A 24304-nucleotide genomic window follows, 5' to 3' on the forward strand; every position below is an offset into this window, starting at 1 on the left:
CATCCTGCATTGTGGCTTTAAGAATGGGGCTTCCTTGAAACCGTCCAGGTCCATGTTCGCGTGCTCAAATTGATGAACTTCTTCAACGTGACAACTTTTTTATTTTAACAAAACCCTTTTTTTTTTAAATCTCCAGACACGTTTGAACTTTACGCTTTGTGTCTGACACGGTTTGTTTTAACTCGTCTTCTTCTTCTTCTACTGCTCGGCGTCCCTTTTGTTTCCTGCAGTTTGACGCTCAGTATGCGGACAGTGTGCAGACAGGGAGTGGCGAAATATAAATAATTGTCCTGTTTTCTTTTTTCCTTTAAACTCCTCGAGCTCGTTTTTTCCCCCCTTTTTTTGTTAATCACGTCCTCGTGCTCGAGTGACGGATCTCATGGACCACTCGCCGTCGATAATCACGCAGGTGACCAGAGACGAGGAGGAAAATGCGGCTCGTCGCGATGAAGGTGAGATTGGGAGGAAAAGTTTTGCAGCAACTTTTTGTGTGTGCGTGTGTGTGTCCAGCTGCGCATGACACCGGACAGGACAGCTGTGTGTGTGCGTGTGTGTGTGTCCGCGCGCAAACACGATTTATGACCTGTAGCAGCTTCAACACCGTCGTTTCCTCTTTTTTGTCACACTTCTACGTCCTTCACTGACTTTTTGTTGCGAACATTGTCACCGGTTGTTTCAGTCAGTTTGTAGCCGGGTGTGTGTGTGTGTGTGTGTGTGGGCGGGTAGGCCGGAGTCATGCGCAGCTGCTCGAGTTTTTAAAGTCCAAAGAAAAGTACAAGAATTTTGGATTTTGGAAGATTATGTGAAGAAAAAGTCCACCGGTTGGTTGTTTGTCCGAGTTTTTCGACAGTGTGTGTGTTAGACCCTTGGAATAAAGTGTGTGTGTGTGTGTGTGTGTGTGTGTGTGTCCAGAGGGGGCGTGGCCACTGTGACAGCTCACTGTTATTGTTTTGGACGCTGCGCAGCTTTGTCTCCACAACAAGGTGTTTTTAGATATATGGACACAGTGTGAGGATAAAATGGACGTTTTATGGGCTAACTTCGGCCTCAACACGTGTTTTATCACTGTGGGGACTGGAAAGCACCCCTGTTACTAAATAGTCTGTATTTAAATGGTTTATGTGAGTCAAAAGTGCTCATAACACAATGTGAAAATACTTTGTTATATGTTAAAGTCCTGCAAAATGTAACTCAAGTAAAAGTATGTGAGTATAGTCACGAAAATGTACTTCAAGTATTAAAAGTAAAAGTCAAACATCAAGAGAAATGCCCCTTGTGACCATAATATAATATTTGTAGTGCATTAATGTACATTAATAACTATTTTGTAACAAACCACAAGTAATGATTATTTTTACTTAAAGGTGCATCATGTAGTATTGGGGAAGATATTTAAATCAGAAGAGAAAGATCCTCACTGACTCTCCAAAATTACGTAACACTCCTTTAAAAGTAAAAGACAAACATCAACAAAATTGTCCCTTGTGACTGTTATATTGTTATACATTAGGCCTTTTATAAATGTATGATTATTTGTGGTACATTAATGTACATTTTAAACTATTTTGCATGAGACTGCATGTAATGATTACTTTCCTTTAAAGATCATTATGTGGTTTAGTGTAAGACATTCTAGGCCCTGTCCACACGTGCATGGATATTTCTTAAAACAAAGATCTTTCTGCGTGATTTGGCCGTCTGTAAACAGCGTTTCAGGTCACTGAAAATGCCGCTTTTGGAAAACTCCTGTCAGAGTGAAGATATTCAGAGACGCTGGAAAAAACAGTTTTTACTTCTTTTGGCTTGTCTTCTTTGTTTGGCAGGTTTCTGATTGTTGTGTTTTCATACCGTTGGTCGACGGGAATTTCTTTGACAGCGGAGGAAGAAAAAAATGTGTTTTTGAAAATACCTGTGTACGCGTGGACAAGGTCTTAATTAGAAGAGGAAGATCTTCAATGACTGATTTAAAAAAAAAAATGCCTAAACAAACTAAATAAACAAACCTGACATTAAAGGACAACACAGCATGTGGCGGACCCTGCCACCTTTCTAGCTTCAAACAGATTTCTGGGACCTTACTTTCCTCTGAGAACAGCTTTTTGGAAAAAATAAACATTTCTGACTTTGTAATATTACCTCTTTGCTTCCTCAAAACTGCACGGTGCCCCTTTTAATTGATAAATATTAAAATTGTGATTAATTTGATTGATTATCCGGTTTGTAAAATTAGTGAGAAATGCCGTCACGACTTCCCAGAGTGACACCTTCACAATGTTTGTTTTGTCCGCGCAGCAGCAAAATGATCATAAATAGATTAAAATTTGTGAAGTGATTAAAAGGAAAAGCAGCAAATGAATATTATTATCGACTGTTTGGTAGCTTCTTCGTGGGCTCTGTCTTGGTGGGGATGAGTGTTTTTTTTGTAGCACAATTTTCATTTTCACTAAAAGGAAAGTCATGATGGCGTGACATGATTTGTTGGAGTCTTTGCCAAACAAACATGTTTGTAACTGTGCATCCCTTGACTAAAAATGTCATAAATATGGAGTATAAGGTGCAGTATTTGCCTCTGGACTCAGTACACACTACTTTAAATTTGTGCTTCTCCTTGAGTTATGTAACTTCAGACAGTTAACAAAACAGGTGTTTTTCAAGTTATTGTCAGTAGCTCTGGACTAATAGAGGCTTCCTGAACATACACAAAGGATAATTGCTGCAACTAGTACTCGTGAAATGCACCAGCAAACTCCCCAAAACTCATCTCAGCTCGCTGTATAGACTCTTGTCAGTGTTCTGTCATGATTTCTCCGGGAACCTTGCTTACATTGTCCATGATTCTTATGAGTACGCTGCTCGTCTCTTTGGACTCACTGAAGCTGAACACAGAACAACTCAAACTATCTTTTCCTATAATATTTTCCTGCAGGAATTTCCTGACAAATCTCACTGAGACGTCACACAAGCTGCTGTTTTGCTCAGTCCCAATGCTGCGTAAAGGCTTATTACGCCAGACATTGCCTAATACGAACTTCATTTTTTATTTTCTTTGCACCATCATGAACGAGGCCTGAAGGCTTTGAACAGAGTCTCATTGGTTGGCACAGTCTCCTCACAGAGCTGATCTGCCTGTTTGTTCTTGTGTTTTACGCCTCATTCTACAGTGCAGTCCGATTCAGTTCAGTTACTTTCACATTAGAACGGTTATTTCTAGGTTTCCATTATCAAAAGTTGTGGATGGTACCGAAAGAACAGCTCAATGCCGTCCGGTTTTGTTGTAACGTACCAAGCGCACAGATCTGATACTTTGCTTCGACTTCCTCCAACACTTAAAGCATAAAGGACGAGTTTAAGGAATAGTCAGACTACATCCTGGCATCAGAATCACAGTTAGTCGCTGAACACGGTTGAAAGTGAAGGAGAGAGAAAGAAGGGATGAAATGAACCAATAATGTGTACAGTCTTAAACACAGCTTGAGGACTTAACATCTAAAATTACTTCAACTTCAGTAATTGACTTCCTAATGCATCATTTTGCAGTTATCAGTGTTTTTTATGAGTTCAAAGAGTCTTTCCTCAAGTTTATTGTATTGTTTTAGAATTGAATCATTGTCAGATTTGTCAGATCTTTTCATTAAACAGATATTGTTACCGTCATAGCATCCAGTGATGTGATATAGTACATAGCCCTCCTGCTGTGGTATTCCCTTATCAATATAATCTAATTACATGATTGAAAAGGAGTTAGTTAATTCATTAAATTATCATTTAACAACTGAACAGTCTCCCAAAGGGCTGCAGCTTGTGAGGAAGCAGGATGAAGAAGGGAAATCCAGCTGGTGCTGAACTGAGTCCAGCCAGAAGGTGGCAGCAGTGTCCAGTTTACCAGTACACGCGAACTCAAGCCTGCTGTTGGATTACTTCTTCCTGTCCAAGAGGTCATGAGTCCAAAACATGGCTGCTGTCCAGAAGAGAGGGGCCAGAGAGAAATCAGAGGGGGAGCTGTCTTTAGTTTCACATCTTTTTAGATTTACAAGCTGCTGCAGTCGAACGGCGGCACTGCAGACTCTAAAATTTAGGAGATTTCCTCTCGAATGTCTTGGAAAGTCTTTGCAAAGTTTCAGCCTTTCTTCACATCCTTGTTCCTTCAAGTTCCAGTTAATGTTTGATGGCATATTTATGATCTCGTGTCTCTTCTGCAAGTTTAATGGTGACATCAAAACTTAAATTAATGTATATTTATAGTTTATATTCTTTTCAGATCATCTTCTGCACCACAGAGACATATTTCCTTGTCACTGGAGTCAGCACAAAAACTTAAACTGTGATAGCTACACCGCCTTTTTTTCTCTCTTCCTGTCACTGGACACGAGACAGACTGTAAGGTGGACATTTTCCGATGCAGAAAAGGCTAAATCTTGATCTGACCTGACCTAAGTCATGCTCGAAACCCACCGTGCCCATTTGCTACAGAGGGGGAGTGTGAAGCAAGTTGTCGGATTGTAACAGAATATCAGGTGTCAAAGTGGCAGAAAGTCGGCCGTGGGAGGCCTCATTCTTTCTGCGTCTGGATAGGAATAGAAGCAGAGGCATGCCTAACCGAACGGGTTTCAGATAAGCCTGCTTTCAACTAAGTAGGCTAAAACATGCTGATGTGGCGCGAGGTCGTTGCTGCCCCTCGGAAATGCTGTAACCTCATTATCAGCGTCTGAGCCTCTTGGACGGGGAGGTGTGAGGAATGTGGCAGTACAGTTTGCTTCTTGCTCATTTCTGCTACTTAATTGCACACCTGAGCCTGATTAAACAAAGAGCGGGAGAGCGGGTGAAGGTGCGACCGATGAATCGAGGCACAATCACATCAGCGTGGTGAATCGCAATGAGGGAAAATGGTGTGAATGAACGTCCTTGCTCAAACTCCGCTGGCCATGTGTGCTTTGCTCTTGTTAAACTAGGTTTATAGTCTCGTGGAGGTCTTTAAAATCAGGTTTCAGAGGACTATCGTCAGTGTGTAGCTCTTAAATACCAGGCGAGCTAGAGGTTTAAAAGTTTGTCCCTGGTCCAGTGTGCCGTTAAGATGAAGATGTAGTTGACCCACTTGCAGATGAGGATCCACACCTCACCTTATACTGACTGTACACTTTGGCAGAGTTCAAGTACTTTGACCATATTCTGACATCCAGTATTTTATTGCACCCGCTCCACAGAGCCTGTGTGGCTGGTGCAACATCCTGCTTGCAACAGGGTAGAGCAGCCACACAACCCACGTCCGCCTCCGATGCGAGGCTGCAGCGTCACATCTTTTAGTCTTGCCTAGTTTTCCCACGTCACGCGCAGCAAAAATAGACCTGAAAATGATCTGTGAACGGTCATATTAACGTCATAGCAGTGTTTCACGACAGTTTTAATGTCTTTATCTGTGTAATATGTCACTGACATGAAAAAAATACACACAACAAGTGAAAGGCAGTCTCTTCCCGGGGTGCTGTCTTTTTCTTTCTTTCTCTCCTTCAGCAAGCTTAAAGGAAAATCACGTCTTCATTCTGATCTGAATTGATCATTGTCGAGGGCAAACTGCAGCAGAAGTGCTGCCCATGTGGACCCGCACGCATGTTAGCAGCAGTAGTTGAGCGAAGCAGCTGTCATGCACAGCTCATACAGTTAGAGTGGACTGGTCTTCAGACTCGCCCGCCAGTCTGTTTTTGTTGACACATTTGGTTGATATCTTCATAAATGTCCAGGGGAGTCAAAATGTAGTTAAATTTGATTTAACTTTCCTCTGCAAAGACAACACAGTGAGGCTAACTGATCAGGTTTAGTAAGAGCACAATAAACACATGAAGAGATGTAGTCCTGCTACAAAAAAAATATAGTTTTTTCCTCCCCTTTGTGTCAAAAGTACAACTCTTTCAAAAACTGCTTCATGAGAGCCTAAAGTCCACAAGGACGCAACACCTCAAATACAAAACGCATAGTAGTGACAGGACACTCCGTTATACTATAACAATCATTTCAGAACAAACTGAGCAGAAGGTTACTATTACGGTTATAGTAACCTTCTGCTCAGTTTGTTCTGAATTGATTGTTATATTACTCTTTATACCATACAACCATCTTTTTCAAGAAGAGGAAAATGTAAATGACAGTTGACAGAGTTTAAAACCAATAACCTATTGATCTTTAACCAATCAAGACTCAGTAGTCAAACAATGATCTAGCTGTCGGTGCTGAAAAAAAATATATAAATCAAATATGTAATTGGGACCTTCATGGATTTGGAGGATTGCGATACCTCTATAAATGTTTTTGAAGTGTATCCACAGACAAACCCAACTACGCTAATTTGACAGTAAAGGTACATTTTCGTTTTAAGTAACCAGAAAGCTGTAACGCTCTCATGAAGTGAAGCTGCAGTCTGACTCATCTGAAGGCTGTTGGTAAAACTCTGCCGCTGGCCGACTCTTTCAGTTGGCATCCTCGTCCTCTTCAGCTATCCGCCTGTTACCGACCCAATCATGATACCGAAGACGGAGCTGTGGCTCGAGTCAAGACGGAGGACGTTTCTTTACAGCGGCTTCGCTCCAGGTTTCAGAATCATTCCACCCCAAACCACGTGTATTATACTAATTTGTAAAACTTCACATCTAATTCAATTTCATAGCTTTCTAATGTGTTTAACTTGATGCATACCATGATGATGAGGAAATGTGTACACCCTTGTCACGTTCCCACTTTATTTTTAGCCCCGCTAACGGCAGAGCTCTAGGGACGGCCGTGTCGGTCAGTCCATCCAACCAATTTGGTCCGGACTGAAATATCTCAAAAGTATTGGATGGATGGATCGCTGTGACATTTGGAACGCACATTAATTAAAGTGATCCTTTTAAACTTCCTCTTGCGTGATCAAAAATACATTTTGGTTTCTGACCAAATATCTGCTAAACTAATTACATTTCCATCAGCACCGGCTGTACATCGTGTTTCGTGAACATAGTCAACATCACCTGTTCGACATTAGCATGTATGAACTCTGAGCGTGTCAGCATGCTGCCGTTAGCATGTAGCTTAAAGCACTGCTGCAGTTTTTCTTCAAGGTCATATTTGCTATTCACCGTATTTTACTGGTAACGGAAATATGGAGACAGCCTACTTTTCAGATAAGGTAGTTAGCTCTGTTAGCACTGGTGAGAAGGGGGACAGAATGGAAGTGTAGCTCTAAAACAAGAAGTTGACCAACTTTTTACATCTGCATTAAAAATAAGGAGAACATTTTTGCTTTGATAGAAACACACCTAATATAGAATTGATTGTAAATGTGTTCTTTACCACTTTCCCCACCTGTCCACACGTCATACAACTGAGTGTTGTTGCCTTTCCTGAGAAGTAAGCAAAACAATATCCCATAATGGGCAAGATGGTAAGGACACCAAACAGATTTTGCAATTTCAAATGAGAATTAAATCAGGTCATCAACTTTTGTAATGACTTTTAGATTATTCCAAAGTAATTTAACAGAGTTGAAACAATTCTTTTTATTCTCCACAAGCCAAATCCTAACTGCCAGTCGCTCTCCTGCAACAGTTGACCCCTTGTTTTGCAGGTTAATCAGTAAACCTTGTGTGTTTTCAGTTTCCACACAACATATATTTATTTTATGTCACAAGATTCAAGTGACACGCTGCACACCTCCTCACATGGTTGTGTTTTTTTGACTCCTAAGCACAAATGTGGGTCAAATATGTTTGAAAAAAGGAGAATCTGGTGAATTGAGAAAGATAAGTATCTCCATCATCGCTTTGCATTTCTCTGTCACTCGCAATTGCAAATATTCACCATTAAAGCCACAAAATATAACTTTTTTTACTTGCAAAGTGTCATTATTTGACAACCGGGAGGATGAGACTCAACAATCACCTCTCTTTCTCCAGAAGATGCTTTAATTTTTCTCATATCTCCCCTTTATTTCTTATCTGTCAAATGTTTTTCATGCGAATGAGTTGTCTGAATATGTAATGTTTGATTAGAAAACGTCCTATTATGTAAAGTTTTACTGATCATCTACACGTAACATCTTTTAAAACATTATCTATCTTTAACAACGTGATGGAGACCATGCGGAGCCGGTTCCAGCAGCTTTTTGTTTGAACTTTTTGAACTCTCTCTTTTTTTGGACCTCATTCTGCCAGGAGCCGGAGCCGGAGCCATCTGTGCAGCCCGGGTTTCTGTTTATGTTGACATTTGCAATATAGACGTGATGGTTAGGAGGCTTTGGGCATGACGTGATGGCGCCGAGTATACACTGTCACTGGTTGAATTAAGTTCATTTGCATTGAAGCATCTCGTTGGGTCCCATATAAACACACAGCTTGGAATGTTTCCTGCTGTTAGTTGTAGGCGACACAACGAGGTTTTGTTTGTGACTGTTTATGGGCTGGTGAGAGTATGCGGCACTAAATATATACATAGAATCTCATCATTAACCGCTGTCAGCAGCTGCTCTGGCAGGCTATTTTAAGCCCTCCGATATGTAATGTCAGAAGCGGTAATGCACTGAGCAGCGTGATGTTTTTTAGAGACTACAAGCTTCACCTGCCCAGTTCCTTCACACATGTTTGCACACAAACCTTTCATCTAGGGACCAAGAGAGGTATGTCCCAACAAGTATGCCCAGGCCATGATGACCACTCTCCAGGGGCTTTGTGCACTTTCAGCCCCGGTTGAATGAAGTAGTCAACAGGCTGAAGCCGTTCTGAATAACACTGGAAAGTAGGTCAGAGTTGTTCTGGGATGAAGCTGAAACTGGGCCAAATAGAAAAGTTTGTAAAAGATTGTTCTTTTAAAATTTAGAAGTGAGATACTTGAGATAAACACAATATGTAAAGGAATTATGTGTCTGTGTCATGGCTTTGGAGTCATTTTGTTCATATTTAATGTGTTTTCTTCTTCTTTTTTGACTTTAGATGTCTCAGTTTGTGTTTTTGATTTTAAATTGACCACCATTTTGTTAGAAGACTAAAAAACTTTTAACTAGAAATAACCATGAAATTTTGAGGAAACAGTATTTTTTACGGTGGATAACAAACTTCAAAATCATAATAAACCCTGTCTTGGTTTGTCTTTCCTTTGCTCCAACAATCACCAAACTCTTGTTTGGTTGAAGTAAACACTTAGGTTAGATGTGAAAATATTCAATTGGCTTTACACAATGTTTTCCCCCAACTGCTTCCCTGATGTCTGACCTCCCTCTCACTTCTCTCCACATCTAACGGGGTGAATTAAGGGTTTATCTTGACTAAAGTGTTGGTGATTGTTGATATAAAACTTGAATTATTGTACGATAGTTATTATGAATATCTTAATGTGGCGATAAAATGGCCAGAAATGTTACGAAAAATGGTTTCTGTTTTCCAATATTTCGATAGATAGATAGATAGATAGATAGATAGATAGATAGATAGATAGATAGATAGATAGATAGTTTATTGGAACCAACTGGATTTACACATCCAGATCAACAGTAAACATACAGTTGAGTTTAGACCTGCAGAAATGTGACTCGAGTCATTTGGTCCAAGTATTACGCAAGACCCAAGTTATTTTTTCTTGGGCAAATCACGTCACGTTCACATGTTGTGTTAAGTCGAGTTGATTCCAAATGTAATCCCTTAGATACTGCAGCTTCCCTGCATCATCTGACCTCTATGAAGAAAGAAGATAACTGTCTGATTCTAATATTATTGGCCAGTTTGTGTAACCCATTCAAAAAGTATGAAAATGAATCTGATTTAGATTATAATTATTCATACCCGTTTGCAGAATATCTCAGGTATGTATATTCTGGATTTATCAATCATTCCACATTTTACACCCAAAGCAGCCTGACGGGTTCATGAAACGCCCCCACACAGAGGCAACAGATTTAGCCTTGTCTGAGCAGCATGCTAATGTCTTAGCTGACAGCTCTGACCGGCCATCAAGTCTCAGCTAATTTGTCACCGCGTTTTTTTCTTTCTTTGAGAACACCAGCTCTCATCACTCTGACACCAGTTGATGGGATGGTTGCTTCCACTTGTGTATGCCAGTAGCTGTTGTTACACGGGTCGGATAAAATGCAAATGGTGTCGCAACACCCTGTCGCAACATACTGCAGCAGTGTCAGACAGATTCTATTGGCCTGTGAATATTGTATGAACAGTAGAGTAAGAGGAGGATTCAGGCTCAAACTTGATTTTTTTTCCAGTTCTTTCACATTCTTGGATATCAACAATCCAAATCTATTGAAATGACACAAACAGGACCTTTGAAAGCAGCTTCTAAGGAGATTTTGCTTCATGGTTGCATTAATTATGCTCTTACATGTTCTTTCAAGTCTTGAATATTTCCCTGCTGAGCCCTGTAACACCACATATATCATTACTGTGACCTCATGGCATTTTTAAAAAGCCTTTCTGTGAGATTAATCTGCAAGGTGATCATAAAAATAAGTAAAGGTGCAATATGTAAGATATGGCATGAATATTTGTTTTAAAACATTTTTAAAAAATACCTTACATTATTAATAGGGTGTGAGTTTTTGTCTTGTCCAAGACGTCTGTGTTGCAGAGATGTCCACTGAAGATCTGGTCCGGTCTGTCCTGTCTTTTTACACAAGGTGTTCCAGCTGAAAGATTAATGTGAATTTGTCTAATAAACTAACAAAAATACACCCATCTGAATTTAGGTTCCTTTTTTTACTGATCGAAGATGAGCTTGATTGGCTTGTTACTGCTTCGTAAAACACACATTCAAACTAGAGACAAAATAAAACTCACCAAAACTATCTGGGTTTGAGCAACTCTGGTCTGGTTTAAATACATCCTAAATCCACAGCATGATACGCTAGAGTCTTTACCTGGACGTGTAACACCAACACCCCAAATTGTTCCGAGCTTTCAGGTTGTACAAACTGGACGTGCTGCACAGTTAATTTATTAGCTTTTTGGCTAATGTTAGCTGGTAGCTACAGTAGGGAGCAATTAATCTGACTTCATGCTGCCTCCTGTTTTTTTATTTGTTTTTTTTGTGCGTGACCTTTGACAGGTGGCCATATCGAACACATTGCATCTTTAACCAACCAATACAGTAAATGGTGTGTTGTAAATATAATGTTGTTAATGTTTAAAAAAAGTTCAGTGTTAGTTGTTCTGTTCTTCCGTTTGGCCAAATTCTTGGTATTTTAAACAACAAGATATACTCTGATTCCTCACCTGACTATTTTTGGGGCTGAAATGTACCCCTATACTTTGTTATGCAATGTCTTATAACCTTTTGGCTGCCCAGCTGAAATAACCATATGCAAGCAATAAACAACCTGACGATTCACGGTAGGGGTCCTGCTGACAGACAGGCTGGACTCCTGCTGAGAGGGATGTACAGATCGGATAGACCAGCCCAGCATGAGCGCCAGTGCTAACGTCAGGACAAGGATCATGTCCTTACGTCCTAAAGGGCTGAAGTTCAAAATGACATTACATAAGAAGTATCCGCGAAAAAATATAGAATATGAAGTGTAATTGTTGCACATTTGAAGAATTGTCTTAAGCAGCTCCACTTAGCAATATTTAAGGGTTGATATTAGCCCACTTCTCACTGTGGATTTATTAACTATGCATCTGTTATGTTGGTACAGTGCAAGAATTATATGTTTCTTCTCTCTTGTTCCGTTCCAGGTGCTTCCCAAGTCCCTCCCTCGAAGAAGCCTCGCAGCAGAGGCCTTTTCCACAGTCTCTTCTGCTGTCTATGTAACAAAGAGTCGGACCCGCCTCCGCTAAAAAATAATGCCCCCCTCTTGGTTGAAGAAAATGGGACTCTTTCAAAAGTAAGTTCATCTTGCAAACAACCCTTTCTCGCTCCTTGTCATCCACTTTCTCGTTCCATCCCTTATCGTGGTCAGCTCGATTGACAGCCACGTGATTCCTAGAACACGTGTTTTCTTGGCGCAAAGCTTTTCATGTTTACAACAGCATCTTTCCCAGGCTGGTGAGTAATGTACAACCGTGTTGAAAAGTACTGCATGTCCAGACATCCATCAAGCTGAAGTGGACGTCACATGGAGAGGGCGGAAATGGTTACACAGGTGGACGGGGAGATCACTGCCCTGCTCAGATCCAAGAACGGTCACTGTAGATGCGCCGTGAGCTACGAGGGAGATGCCCCTTGATTTTCATCCGAAAACTTTGATGTTATTTATGAATCAGGAATGAGAGAATGTGGTCTTGAAGTCTTTTAAACTTCCCTGTAATCGTAAGAGTTTTGTTTTTTGTAAGGGCCTCAACAATTATTATCCAAATCATTTATTATGCAGATGATTTTCACCGTTTAGTGTGTAAAAAGTCAAAAGTTGCAGAAAAGTGATCATCACAGTTTTCGGGAACCCGATCTGATGTTTGAAATTTGCTTCATTTTTTTCCCCAACAGTCCAAATCCCAAAAACTCTTGATTTTCTGTCACATACGACAGAGGAAATAAGCAAATCCTCACATTTAAGAATCTGGAACCAGCAAATGTTTAATGTTTTTTACTTGAAAATGACTGAAACGGCTTTTAGATTATCAAAAAAGTTGGAAACAAATTTTCTTTCGATATTTTTTCTTTTGATTTATTAATAGCTATCTGGTTAAAGCTTGTCTGAATATGAAAAAATATGCATGCTTAGTATGTTAACATATGCTAAGACAGTGCTTGACAGTCCACAAGTGACTGACCACTTTTCATTTTTGGAGAAATTAAAACACTGCCTGTAGATAAACTGATTATATTCCTGGAAAAAAACATGACTTCTGGCAGTTGTGGCCTGAGGATCAAGTGGTCAAGACGTTCTCAGGTGTCAGTTTCAGATTAATGCCTTGGTTCAGCCTTTTATAGAGATTTGATATTCTAGAAGTTATTTCTCACATCTTTCCAAGCCCCCAAAATAAATTGCTTGGTCTCTGGCAAAGGAGGAGGGGTTGAGTCAAGTGCTAGGCTCAGTTTTGGTTGTGACAACCTGTCATGTCAACGTGCATGCTGCTCCTGTTGCTTCTCTCGGTGACTCCCCCCACTTGTGTCGTGTGGATATCCACTCTGAATGGACCTTTACAGTTACCTGCCACTCACTTGAACTCAGACTCTGCAGGATGAGGAACCAATGCATGGAGTAACACCTTTCAACAAAGTCCAGCCTGAGAAATAACTTCATGATGTATCTGGAAAACTCTGAGAAAAGTAAAGTGTCTGGAGAAGGGGAGCCGTCTACTGAAGCCATGCTTGCTGAACAATGCCAGCTTCTTCCTAATACAGAAGCTGCAGATTTAACCAGCTCTTCAAAGGGAAGTGCTGAACTTGACATGGAAGTCCTTGTGGAATATACTGATCAGACTGTTGACCCCTCCTGCACATTTTGCAATGAACACTCTGAGTACTTTGAGCAATACTCAGCAAGTGATGGATTTTCAGACTCCGACCACATCGTTGATAAGTGCGAGACTTCTGGGTTAAGCCAACCATTCGATGAATGTGCTCAACACCGTGAGTGTTTTAAACCTTGCAAGTCCCCTGAGCACTGTGCTAATCATAGCTTAGCTTCCAAATGTAGTCCTTGCTGCGAACATTGTGCCGAACACCTCCAATTATTTCAGCAATGTAAACCCTCTGATCAGCAGCTTGACTTTGATTCAGACGAATTGGCAGTGAACTGCGACGGTTTTGGCCAGTGTGAGATGTCTGATTTCATACCTGAGTGCACAGAGGACCTCGAGCTGCTTCAACAATACGAGCTTCCCGATCAGCAGCCCGAGTGCTTTGACTCTGAGCCAGACGCATCAACAGAGGACTCTGAGCAATGTGAGATGGCTCCTTTCACACCCAACATCTCTGATTCAGAGGACTTATTGGACTGTGGCACCGCACTTTGTGACGAAAATCTAAATCAAACTGATGATGAAGATGACGAGAGCTATCCATCCGAGCGAGAAGACGAAAATGAAACGGAGCTGATTTATGAAGAGTCCGGGTTACCAGAGGATGTAAATTCCTCAAGATTTGGCGCACCTGTTCACGTTTATTTTGACGATAGTGACGACGTTTTCTTTGGAAGTGAGTGCTGTGAGACACACCAGCATGCTGACATGTCCACAGATCAATGTGAAATGTGTGAAGATGACTACTGTGATGACTCTCAACAGCAAGACTCAGACAAGACCTCAGAGTTTTTCCCTGAAGACGACGGAGCCTCTGATTGCTCTTCCATCGAAACCAAGTCCTTCAAGACGTGTCCCGATGGCAGTCTTCCTTCACTCCCCTGCTCTGATTCATCAGGGGAGTCAGAAAAAGGAACTCAGGAGGATTCAAGTGATGAGCAGACGCAGTGGGAATCTTTTGAAGACGATGAAGAAATGGAGCAGAGCAATATTAACGAAACTAATGAGGACAAAAAGAAGAAGTCCGCTGTTAATTTCGTCATTGAGGATTACTTCGATCTGTTCGACCGATCCGACTATTACGGACACGCGTATGCGCAAAAACAGCGTTACATCTCCTGCTTCGACGGGGGAGATATCGACGTCCGCCTTCATCTAGACGAAGTTCATTCTAAGGTTACCAAAAATGCAATCAAACGTAAAGAAGTCAATGAGGAAATTCAGGAACAGGGAAACTGAAACGTGTTTCGATGCCTCTGAAGAAGTGCCTGAAGATACTAGTAATGAGGAAGATGCAAGTCCAAGAGATGATATCTCCAGTGGGTCGTGTGAGTCAGAGAGACAACCTGAAGACTGGACTGTAGAATCAGAATCAAGTTTAGCAGAGGATGAAGTTGAAGAATGTGAATCAGAAGAACTTTATTCAGAGAACTGTGAGGAAGCAGAGGAAGATGAGGACACTTGTGCGTTTGACAACCGTGTTTCTGAAATCTGTGATGAAGAAGATGACGAGGTCTGCCTGCCCTCTGGCAACAGGGAGAATATGTTTGCACCATGTGCGGACGACATTTCTGTCGAAGGTGATGCTTACGAAGATGAACTCTCCAATGCCCAGAATAATGAGTCTCTTGGCGATGAGACCTCTACCATAAAAACAGTTTTCGATGACAACAAGGAGGACGAGTCTGAAGACAAAGAGTTTATTGACTGTTCAGAAATGGAGCCATATTGGTCACTTGTAGATCAAGAGGAGGATGAAGAGCTGTGTGAGCCAGGTGTCGAGGAATACTACGCATATCAGATGAAAAGCGTTCAGTCGTCGTCTGATGAACAAGCCCTGAATGGATTATACGATCAGATAATCCGTGGAAGACCCGATGGGAACGATTCAGGAACTGACTCACAGACGAGTCCAGAGGAATGCAAAACAGACAGATTTGAAATTACTCAAGTTATACAGTTGAGTGACAATTTAGCTGACTGCTCCACTGATGTAGAAAAAACAACCAGCGAAGAAGCTCCAGAATCGGACGACGACAGCGGATTCAGTGAAATTTCAAGAGACTTAAAACCTCCTTTGGACATTATTCACAGTGTTGCCTCCGAAGAAAGCGGCGATTCAGAAGAGGAGCCGAGTGACGATGAATCCTCTGAGCCTTGTGAATGCGATTACTGCATTCCCCCAATAGAGCAGGTATTATACGACTTTGCACCTTAGCTGAGAGATTTGAATAAATGTTCAGACAAAACTTTAAATGATTGTGTTCGAGGCAAATCTGTCAATACTGCGGGTCTATTTTTACACTCATTACGACTGTACTAGCACCTCAGCGGGGCAGATTGTGCGGTATCTGTGTCAAACTCCTCCAGCTCTGCCATTATCATCACGCGGCTGTTCTCTACACGAGCAAACACATGCATCGGTGTAACGGGCAGCCTGTCGGGGTCATGCCAGCTTGTTTTTAGCATCAGATTCACATTAGCAAACACCGATCTCCGACCACTTGTTGAAGGATGGGACACGGTGCGGTGATACTTACAAGCTCCATCAACGTGGCAGCAGCTGTAGGCTTCTTGTAACCCCTCAGCCCGAAACACCACAACACAATTCAGTCTCTTAAGTGACGAAAAGCACATGCACAAGCACACAATGAGCTCCCGCGCGACAAAACGAGATGGTAATGTCTCACGTTTAAAGCAGCTGGACTTTAAAGCTAAAAGAGCTTAAATGAAAATAAATGAGCTTTGGTTCTTAACCCTCCGTTTCTCCTCAGGTTCCGGCCAAACCGCTGCTCCCACGGATGAAATCGAACGACGCGGGGAAGATCTGTGTCGTCATTGATTTGGATGAAACCCTAGTGCATAGTTCATTTAAGGTACGTTTGGCCGGTGCGACTGTCGCCTTTCTCATAGTGATACGTTTATTATAGTCTTCATGGGATCATTAGCAGGCTTTCAACCACAAGCATGCATACAGTGTGCTGATGTTTCTCATTAAAGAATACTGAGAGTGAGCGCATCCAAATATAGGGCTGGGACCAATCCGATCAGATATCAGGATCAGGTGCTGATACTTGATGTTATGGACTCATTGGATATCGAACTGATGTCACGAGTCACGTACTGATCCAGGTTCCACTCTTCAAAATTCCTTTTTGAATTTGATCACATGTATTTAAGTCTACGTGCTCATAGTTGATAACGCACTTTGTTTTGTTCAGATTTTAGTGTTGCCCTCTTCTTCACCTGTTGGTATCAGAATCCTACTTAACCTTAAAGGTGCATTATGTAGTTTTACAAAGAAAATTAAGACTCAAGAATTGTAAGATTTACAGTATGAATGAGGTTATAATGCAAACTTTATTTTCCATAATAGAATAAACAAGCTGCTCTCAGAGGAAAATTAGAGAACATGCTGTTTGACATACTTATAAACAAAGTAAAACAGTATGAAATTATGCCATCCGTATTTCTCTTCTGATTAAAACTATGTAGTGCAACTTTAAGTTATACATCTAAATTTAATGTATGTCTGGACATTTATTGCTCTTTTTATAAGAACCACTCTGTAGTTTACAACAGTCTCATGTAACCGGAAACATAACACCACTACCAGCAACAACATTTATCAGAATCAGGATCACTTTTATTGCCAAGTAAGTTTACACATACGAGGAACAGCTAATGTACTTTAAAGACATAATAAAACTATAACTATAAATAGAGTGTGACCGATTTCAGAGTAGTTGAAGACTGTCCAGATCTGTCCTGCACTGCAAACGTTTGACCTAGATTGTGCAAAGTCGCTGTAGATACTTGTTTGTTCGTTTTTTCGTTTGTTTGTTGTTTTTTTTTCAATAATAATGATAGTAATGATATTGAAGACCCATTAACGCTGGTCTAGTTATCAGTATCGGTATCAGCAGATATCCAAATTCAGATATCAGGGGAAAGAATGTATCCCATCATCCGGGTGTCCCGGTGCTGGATCTCTATGGGTGTGGGAGTGTCATGTTGTCAAAATAAGGTCTGAAGGTTTCCCCCCATGATTTAACAACATTACATCCCACATGTGAAATGTTTTTCTTCCAGGAACAGTGTGATTTCTTGTGATAAATACAGATCATAATCTGTTTTATGTTTTTATAGAGCTGACCTAGTTTAATACCGGCACAGTGCTGGTTTGTGCCAGTTGGGTGTGACAAAATGGCACATGATGCTTACTTCTTGGACAAGAGCCGTAACTTCCTGGAGCGTAACCGGCAGGTTATGAGACGACCAACAGAGCCTCCAGGAAGTTAGTGCTCCCAAAAAAAGAAGTGATTTATAACATAATCCCCCCGTAGAACCAAAACTTGTACTTTAATACAATATGTTTTATGTAAAGAGTAAGCATGGGATGATCACAGACGTTCACTGTGTCCTGATCATAATCATTGTCATTCATGATTTTATCCTGATAATCATTAAAAGTTGCTTAAAACTCTTAAAATGGTGCTGAAACATCTTGGAATCATGTAATCCTACATTTTGTTAAGAAACAATTAATTTTATTGCATCACAAACAAAAAACATATTTTTTTCATGTCCTTTTTCATAAAGAACAAACTGTTCTGTGAACATCGGTGGGGTGTGGAATACAAATGGGGAAAAATGAGCTTTTCAGCCATGTTGACAACATTTTTTTTTTGATTGCAATGACTGGAAAAACTCTGCCTTTGTGATAATTGTACGTCTCACAGTTTTATGGCATTTTCAAGTTACTGGAAAAATGGAAATTCAAAGAAATAATCAAAAACAACTTCAGGCAAGCCGTTTCCCTGTTTTCAGTGTTTGTTCTAAACTAAGCTGACTGGTTACAACTGTATCCTACCAAAAAAGAGAATAACTGTATTGTACACTTACATTTACTGAGGTATTAAGAGGTTTATGTTTAGAGAAACACGTCTGTAATCACTGCAGCACAATGGAGCTCAATGAGCCAAAAAGGTGGTCAGGTTGAGTTTACACCTTCACCACCATCCCAGGTATACTCAAAATACATTTTTGCATCGAGATGTTAATGAGCTCATCAGAGTAAATAATAGTTCTCAGTTTAACAATACACAACAAAGTCTTAGTGGGTAACATTGACATTCTGAGGGCATTACTGTCCTGCTGATCTAATCTGCTGGCAGTCTGAGTGCCAATAAAATGCCATTAAGCTTCACTGTATTAAGGTGAAATACTATCTGAATGAATAAACTGTACACTAAAGCATGCTGGGTAACTAAATGTTGAGTTTAATTTGAAGGTGGTCACTCTCTGTAGTCCAAGTGTTTATTAAAAAAAGACATCATACTTTTGTTCGTCTAAATAAGTTTCTATATAAACTTCTTTGATATAGATTATTGGCTTTTATGACCTTTTTTTTCAAAATTATACTTTTGCTTTTAATAACTAAATGTCGTTTCTGCAAATATTCAAAATTGGCCAAGACATTAACTGATATTGGGTGTCAAAGCAAACATTTTACTTGCCACGCTAAAGCAGGCATCGCAGAATAGCAACAGGATTTGCACGACATCATTTTAGTATATTTTTACGAGGCACATGACTTATTTTTATCTTACAGGACCGAGCTCATGTGCCGCCTATAGCCTACTTTAAACACTTTATGGGTGCTCTAGTTTCACAGTCCTGCGATTTAAAGTGAGATGTAAAAAACTTTATAACAGTCTGATTTCCAGGAATGAGAAGCAAACACCTTTTCCAAAAAAGAATCTCTGCACAGCATCAACTTCAGAACAGTGTGAATCAAACAGTGTCAATGTACTTGGAAGTACAGATTTCAGACAACATGTTGACTTTTACATTGTTCCCACAAATAACTGGCCCCCTTTTGATCAGTTTGATACCTTTTAAGGTAGCATTCTGTGAACAAAGTAATCAATGCCACAAGTCCCCGGCTCCCGTGTCACGACAGATTACGTAATGAATGCCATCTGGTGTCTTAGTCCTTCTCAGGTCACAGTCTGTCCTGAAGGATGACACTGGATATCGCCACCAGCTATGTGTAAACAGGGTCAGACTCTGTGAACTGCGTTGGATAATAAAACTAGATAATAAAACTCATTATTACTTTGACATACATACTAAAAATAGAGTTAGGTAGCTTTGGAGACGCCTACATGTGAAAGGCAGCGGAGTGCTGTGTGACTCTTCATAATTTGCATGGGTGTTTGTTTGTCCCACTAGACGTGTTTTAATGGGGAAAGAAATCCAAAGTTGATTAAATTAAACAAATGCACCTAAAAAGGAGTAAAGCTGCTGCACAGTGTTCTTTTGAATTAGCCTGAAGACATCTCAGCTTATTCTAAATGCCTGTTCCTGTAGCAGACAAGCCTAGTAGTTCTTTTTTATTATCGGACGCCCAGTCACCTTCTTTTGGATTATTGATTTTATTTGGTTCAGGAAGGAAATTCTCCATTCATCAAGATGCCGTATGAAGCTGGTGACATTATCAATACCACCCTCCATTACAAATAGACCAAACATGTCAATCACAGAATTACAACCACAAATACATGTTAATCATACAGTGCAGGGCTTTAAACAGTGTGTAAGTTTGTGTGTAGAAATAATCCTAAACGCATTTATATTTAAATTGTGCTCTTCAGTGGCATCATGTAGGAATAAAAACCACAATCTGCAATGTCAGGCAGATCTGATCTTATTCTGAGAAAAGTGCATTTACATGTAGCATCGATATGCGTTTTTTCATAACCAGATAACATGACCTGATCCAGATTGCGAATTGATGCTGTGTGTAAATATAAGTCATACAAATATCTGATAAACTAATTCAAATGACTAACAGATACGTAATTTAAAGCAGTATCAGCGTAGTTAGAGAGGGAAAGGAGCAAAGACACCTTTACTTGGCAAATTAAACCAGAACTGAAACAGACGTGACGTCAAGCTTTTTTTGGCACGGAGATTTTGGCGTATGACAAAAGAACAGAAGAAACTATTAATCTATTCCCATTAATTTGTTATTCAAGTACAAAACATTTGAACCATTCGGTGCAGGACTGAACGCAACAAGCCTGCCGCATTTGGGAAAATGACTCTGCATCAATTCTAAACTTTCTGGTTAAGATTGATGTTAAACTCGTTATGTCTTGCTTGCATTACCTCATAGTGTAACAATTTAGGCCAGGGTGTTATTCCTTATATAGAACACACATGGTGTGATACTAACATTTGAGAATACAATTTCAGGTGTGAGACTTGGCTTAAATAAATCAGATGACTTTACGAGCCTTGTCACTTTCTGTAGTGCCTGCATTTCAATTATGGAAGTCACAAGAGTCGTATTATTTACAGTGTTGTGTTATTTAAAAAGTGAGGTGGCGTCTTGGTGTCTATTTGACACACCTCCACTGCAGATTTGTTGCTACCACACTCGGCTCTATGAGTCTTTTCAGTGAGTCTTGTTGTGTGTTTAACATTTCTTCTTCTGTTTTCTTTTTCTTTTTAACAGCCAGTGAACAATGCTGATTTTATCATTCCAGTGGAGATTGATGGAACAGTTCACCAGGTAGGCACTTATATATGCTTAAGTAACTGTTTGTTGCCTTCTTATGTTGCGTCAATCACATCGCCACAATGTAAAAGCATAAAGCCATCATGAAAGTTTTTACAAACTTGCTGGACTTCCTGCTACAACCCCCAAAGATTTGTGTAACTGACCATATCCCCATCTGACCTATACAATAAGATGCTTCATGAACTGAAAATCAACTCCCAAATACAAAATTAAAAGAGTAAGATAAAATAAAAACCCTCCATGACACCACTGCAGACACTTGACAGTGCTGTGGCCCGCTCTGTTGACGGCTCCAAGCAGCAGGTGGCTATTTCCATGGCCTGATGAAATGAGGAAACCCTGGCAGGCTTCTCAGAAATCACAGGCCATCAATCTCACACTGCGGCGCATATTATGTATGCCGCGCTTATTGGTGCAGGGGAACGGCAGTGACTATTCCCTGCAGGTGTTTAATGGTAACTGCAGTGTGTTGTGCTGGGCCTCCCAGAAGACAGAGGATCTTTGTTGTCCAAAGGGCCTGGGTCTGTTTCAAGTAATCCAGGATAGGCTTATTAAAGTGGGGAAGGCCTATTCGGGATGACTTGGTTCAGAAACAAGGCCGCCAGCATCTTAGTGCAAGTAGATATAAAGACCTGTTGGGTTGTTTTCTTTTCCTTTCCTGCGGTATTTGACATCTTTATCGCAACATGGAATCATCAGCATATAAAAGAAAATGTAAAAGGTGCATTATGTAAGAAATTTACTTTAAAACATTCATAAAAGAACAGAATGAAGACATAACTGTTCCACTGAAGTTAGCATGCTAATCAGCTAGCCCCAGCCCGTCTTTCCTCATAATAGTACTTTGTATAGTGAGCTACTGTAGTGTTCAGTCTGTCCAACAACACCAAGGTGGTTTTCTGCCGGGTTTGGCTCCTGGCACCTCGAGGCTGACCTCACTGTCACCCTCGTCCAGGCCTCTACACTGATTGCCGTCCCAGAGTCAGAGTGCCCATGGAGCTCTGTACTTTTCCCTCTCAAACTGGCCTCCCTGTCAAACTTGGTCCCAGTCTGGCTGGGGAGGCTGCTGAGCCTGGTCCTGTTGCCTGATCACCAGACTTCTGCTCATTCTAGCAACACTTCCTGGCAGAATTCCCTGCTGGTTCCCCCACAACCGCCGCGCCTGAAACCTCCTCTTCCCGGTGGTTGAAAAGCTCCTGCATTAGCAGTGTTACCAAAACACCAACAATTCCCTGGTGCCCTGAGCTCCCAGTCCAGGCAGTCAGCTAAGCTGCACAGCTAACTGAGCTAACCAGCTAACAGCAGAAACAGTTAGCAGTTGGCCAGTTCTTACATATTGTACCTTTTAATGGTAGAGAAAATCAGTTTGGACGCTGGGTAACACCATGAAATGTACTCACTTTTCATCCAATATGGCATCTTGACAACGACAGATATGTCATGTTTGGTGACTATTATATGAATTATATAAAAACCTAACTTTGTAAGGGTAGATATCCTCCATGTCCTCAGAATTTTCTGGACACATGGGTCAGGAGTAGTATTACCACTACCTTTATTTATACATAACCATGACTAGTTTGTGTTCCTGAACATATTCCTAATAACGACTGTGGATTTCATACTTGTTTGCTTTTTGTGTCTCCTCCCAGGTGTATGTGTTAAAGAGGCCCCACGTTGACGAATTCCTCAAGAGGATGGGAGAATTGTTCGAGTGTGTTTTGTTCACCGCCAGCTTATCCAAGGTCAGACTGCTGCTGCTCATTCTGTGTATTTTATGGCTGGAATTGGCCTAATTCTAGCAGGCCGGCAGGACACAAGCTGACCTGAAGTGTCAAGTGACACCTGTTGTTTCAAAACATTATGCTTACTGGAAGCTGCCCTGTGTCACATTCCACATACGCACTCACGCATAAATATATATTTATGATACCTGTCAGACATTTTAACCTCTAACATTTGCTCCAAACTGTGTCAACCTCAGTCTTAATGTTGTGAAGCATTTGGTCACTCATAACTCAGTGACTCACTCATACAGCTGCAGCACATGACAGTATCATCGGTATATTTTAGCATACATCGTCTGAAATCAGATGCCGGTCTTGTGAAAATGTCCTAGATTAAATGTTGCAGACATCACTTGTCTAAGGTTGACACATATGTCAGTGCTTAAACTCTGCGTTGAAATTTGATGCAGGTTGGGTTAGGTTTGATGTTCTGCGTAGACCATAATGTAAATTTTTAAAAGACTTAATATTAAAAATCATATGCTACCAGCTAAAGATAATTCACAAAACAGCCTTTTAAGTACCATGACATGCAGACTAATGTATAATATATAACTTGGCTAGAGTTTCATGATAAACCATTGAGAGCATTTTAGCATTTTTCTTCTGACTCTTTTGGCTTCATGACCTTCAAACATGACTTGGTTTTGCTCTCATCGTGCACCATTTTCAGGTGCACCAGTCACTTGTTTTAGTGAATAAACTAAACAATTCAATGCACATGAGCATCAAACAACAGACAAAGTTCGCAACTAGCTAGTGCTTCTTGTTGACCATTTCCCTTGAAAATTGGTGGTGGAGACCAAAAACGGAGCTAAAAGCAATTTGAAATTGGAGTTACATTTTTTAGTTGTACAAAAACTTGATTATAAATATATATTAATGTTGGTGTGAATGGGGAACTAATTGCTCAACTTTTTACTTGCAGTAATATGTCAGTAATGTGTTTGCAGCCCCATAAATCCACAAATTGTTGCATATTTTCTGCAATTTTGTTCAGTTTTGTTCCTTGTATGTATAAAATATTTGTGAGGTTTTTTTTTGTCCCTCATGCACAATCTGAATTTTTATTTATCTAAAATTTTCTGAATTTCTCATAGTTATGTAAAAGAAAACTGTTTAAACTAACACACCAATACATCATTTTCTATATCAATAAAATACCATGTATATGGAGCTCAGAAATTTTTAACGTTTGCCTCTGGATTTTTCCTGCTACAATAGTACGCAGACCCTGTGTCGGACCTGTTGGACAAATGGGGCGCCTTCAGGAGCCGCCTCTTCCGGGAGTCGTGTGTCTTTCACAAAGGGAACTACGTAAAAGACCTGAGCCGCTTAGGAAGAGACCTGAACAAGGTCATCATCATCGACAACTCCCCGGCTTCCTACATCTTCCATCCCGACAACGCAGTATGCTCTCTTTATTTCTCCCTACAACACATTTGATTAAAAGACACTTTACAAAGTCGTCTTTTGTTCACTAAATCTTTTTAAAT

General features: G+C 40.5%; 1 protein-coding gene across 2 annotated transcripts in view; it reads left to right on the forward strand.

Moving 5' to 3' along the window:
• Positions 1 to 24304, forward strand: part of ctdsp1 (CTD (carboxy-terminal domain, RNA polymerase II, polypeptide A) small phosphatase 1) — a 27613-nt gene continuing 3309 nt past the window's right edge. The window contains exons 1-6 of one of the 2 annotated variants that reach the window (XM_030428524.1): positions 1 to 452; positions 11703 to 11851; positions 16205 to 16306; positions 20956 to 21012; positions 22674 to 22766; positions 24033 to 24218. In XM_030428524.1, the coding sequence (XP_030284384.1) occupies positions 380 to 452; positions 11703 to 11851; positions 16205 to 16306; positions 20956 to 21012; positions 22674 to 22766; positions 24033 to 24218 (660 nt within the window). In that variant the 5' untranslated portion in view covers positions 1 to 379. Of the gene's footprint in view, positions 453 to 11702; positions 11852 to 13014; positions 15625 to 16204; positions 16307 to 20955; positions 21013 to 22673; positions 22767 to 24032; positions 24219 to 24304 lie in introns of those variants that run through there. The other variant, XM_030428523.1, reaches the window with a different exon arrangement.

This window comes from Sparus aurata, chromosome 9 (assembly GCF_900880675.1).
Source record: "Sparus aurata chromosome 9, fSpaAur1.1, whole genome shotgun sequence".
Classification (NCBI taxonomy): domain Eukaryota; kingdom Metazoa; phylum Chordata; class Actinopteri; order Spariformes; family Sparidae; genus Sparus; species Sparus aurata.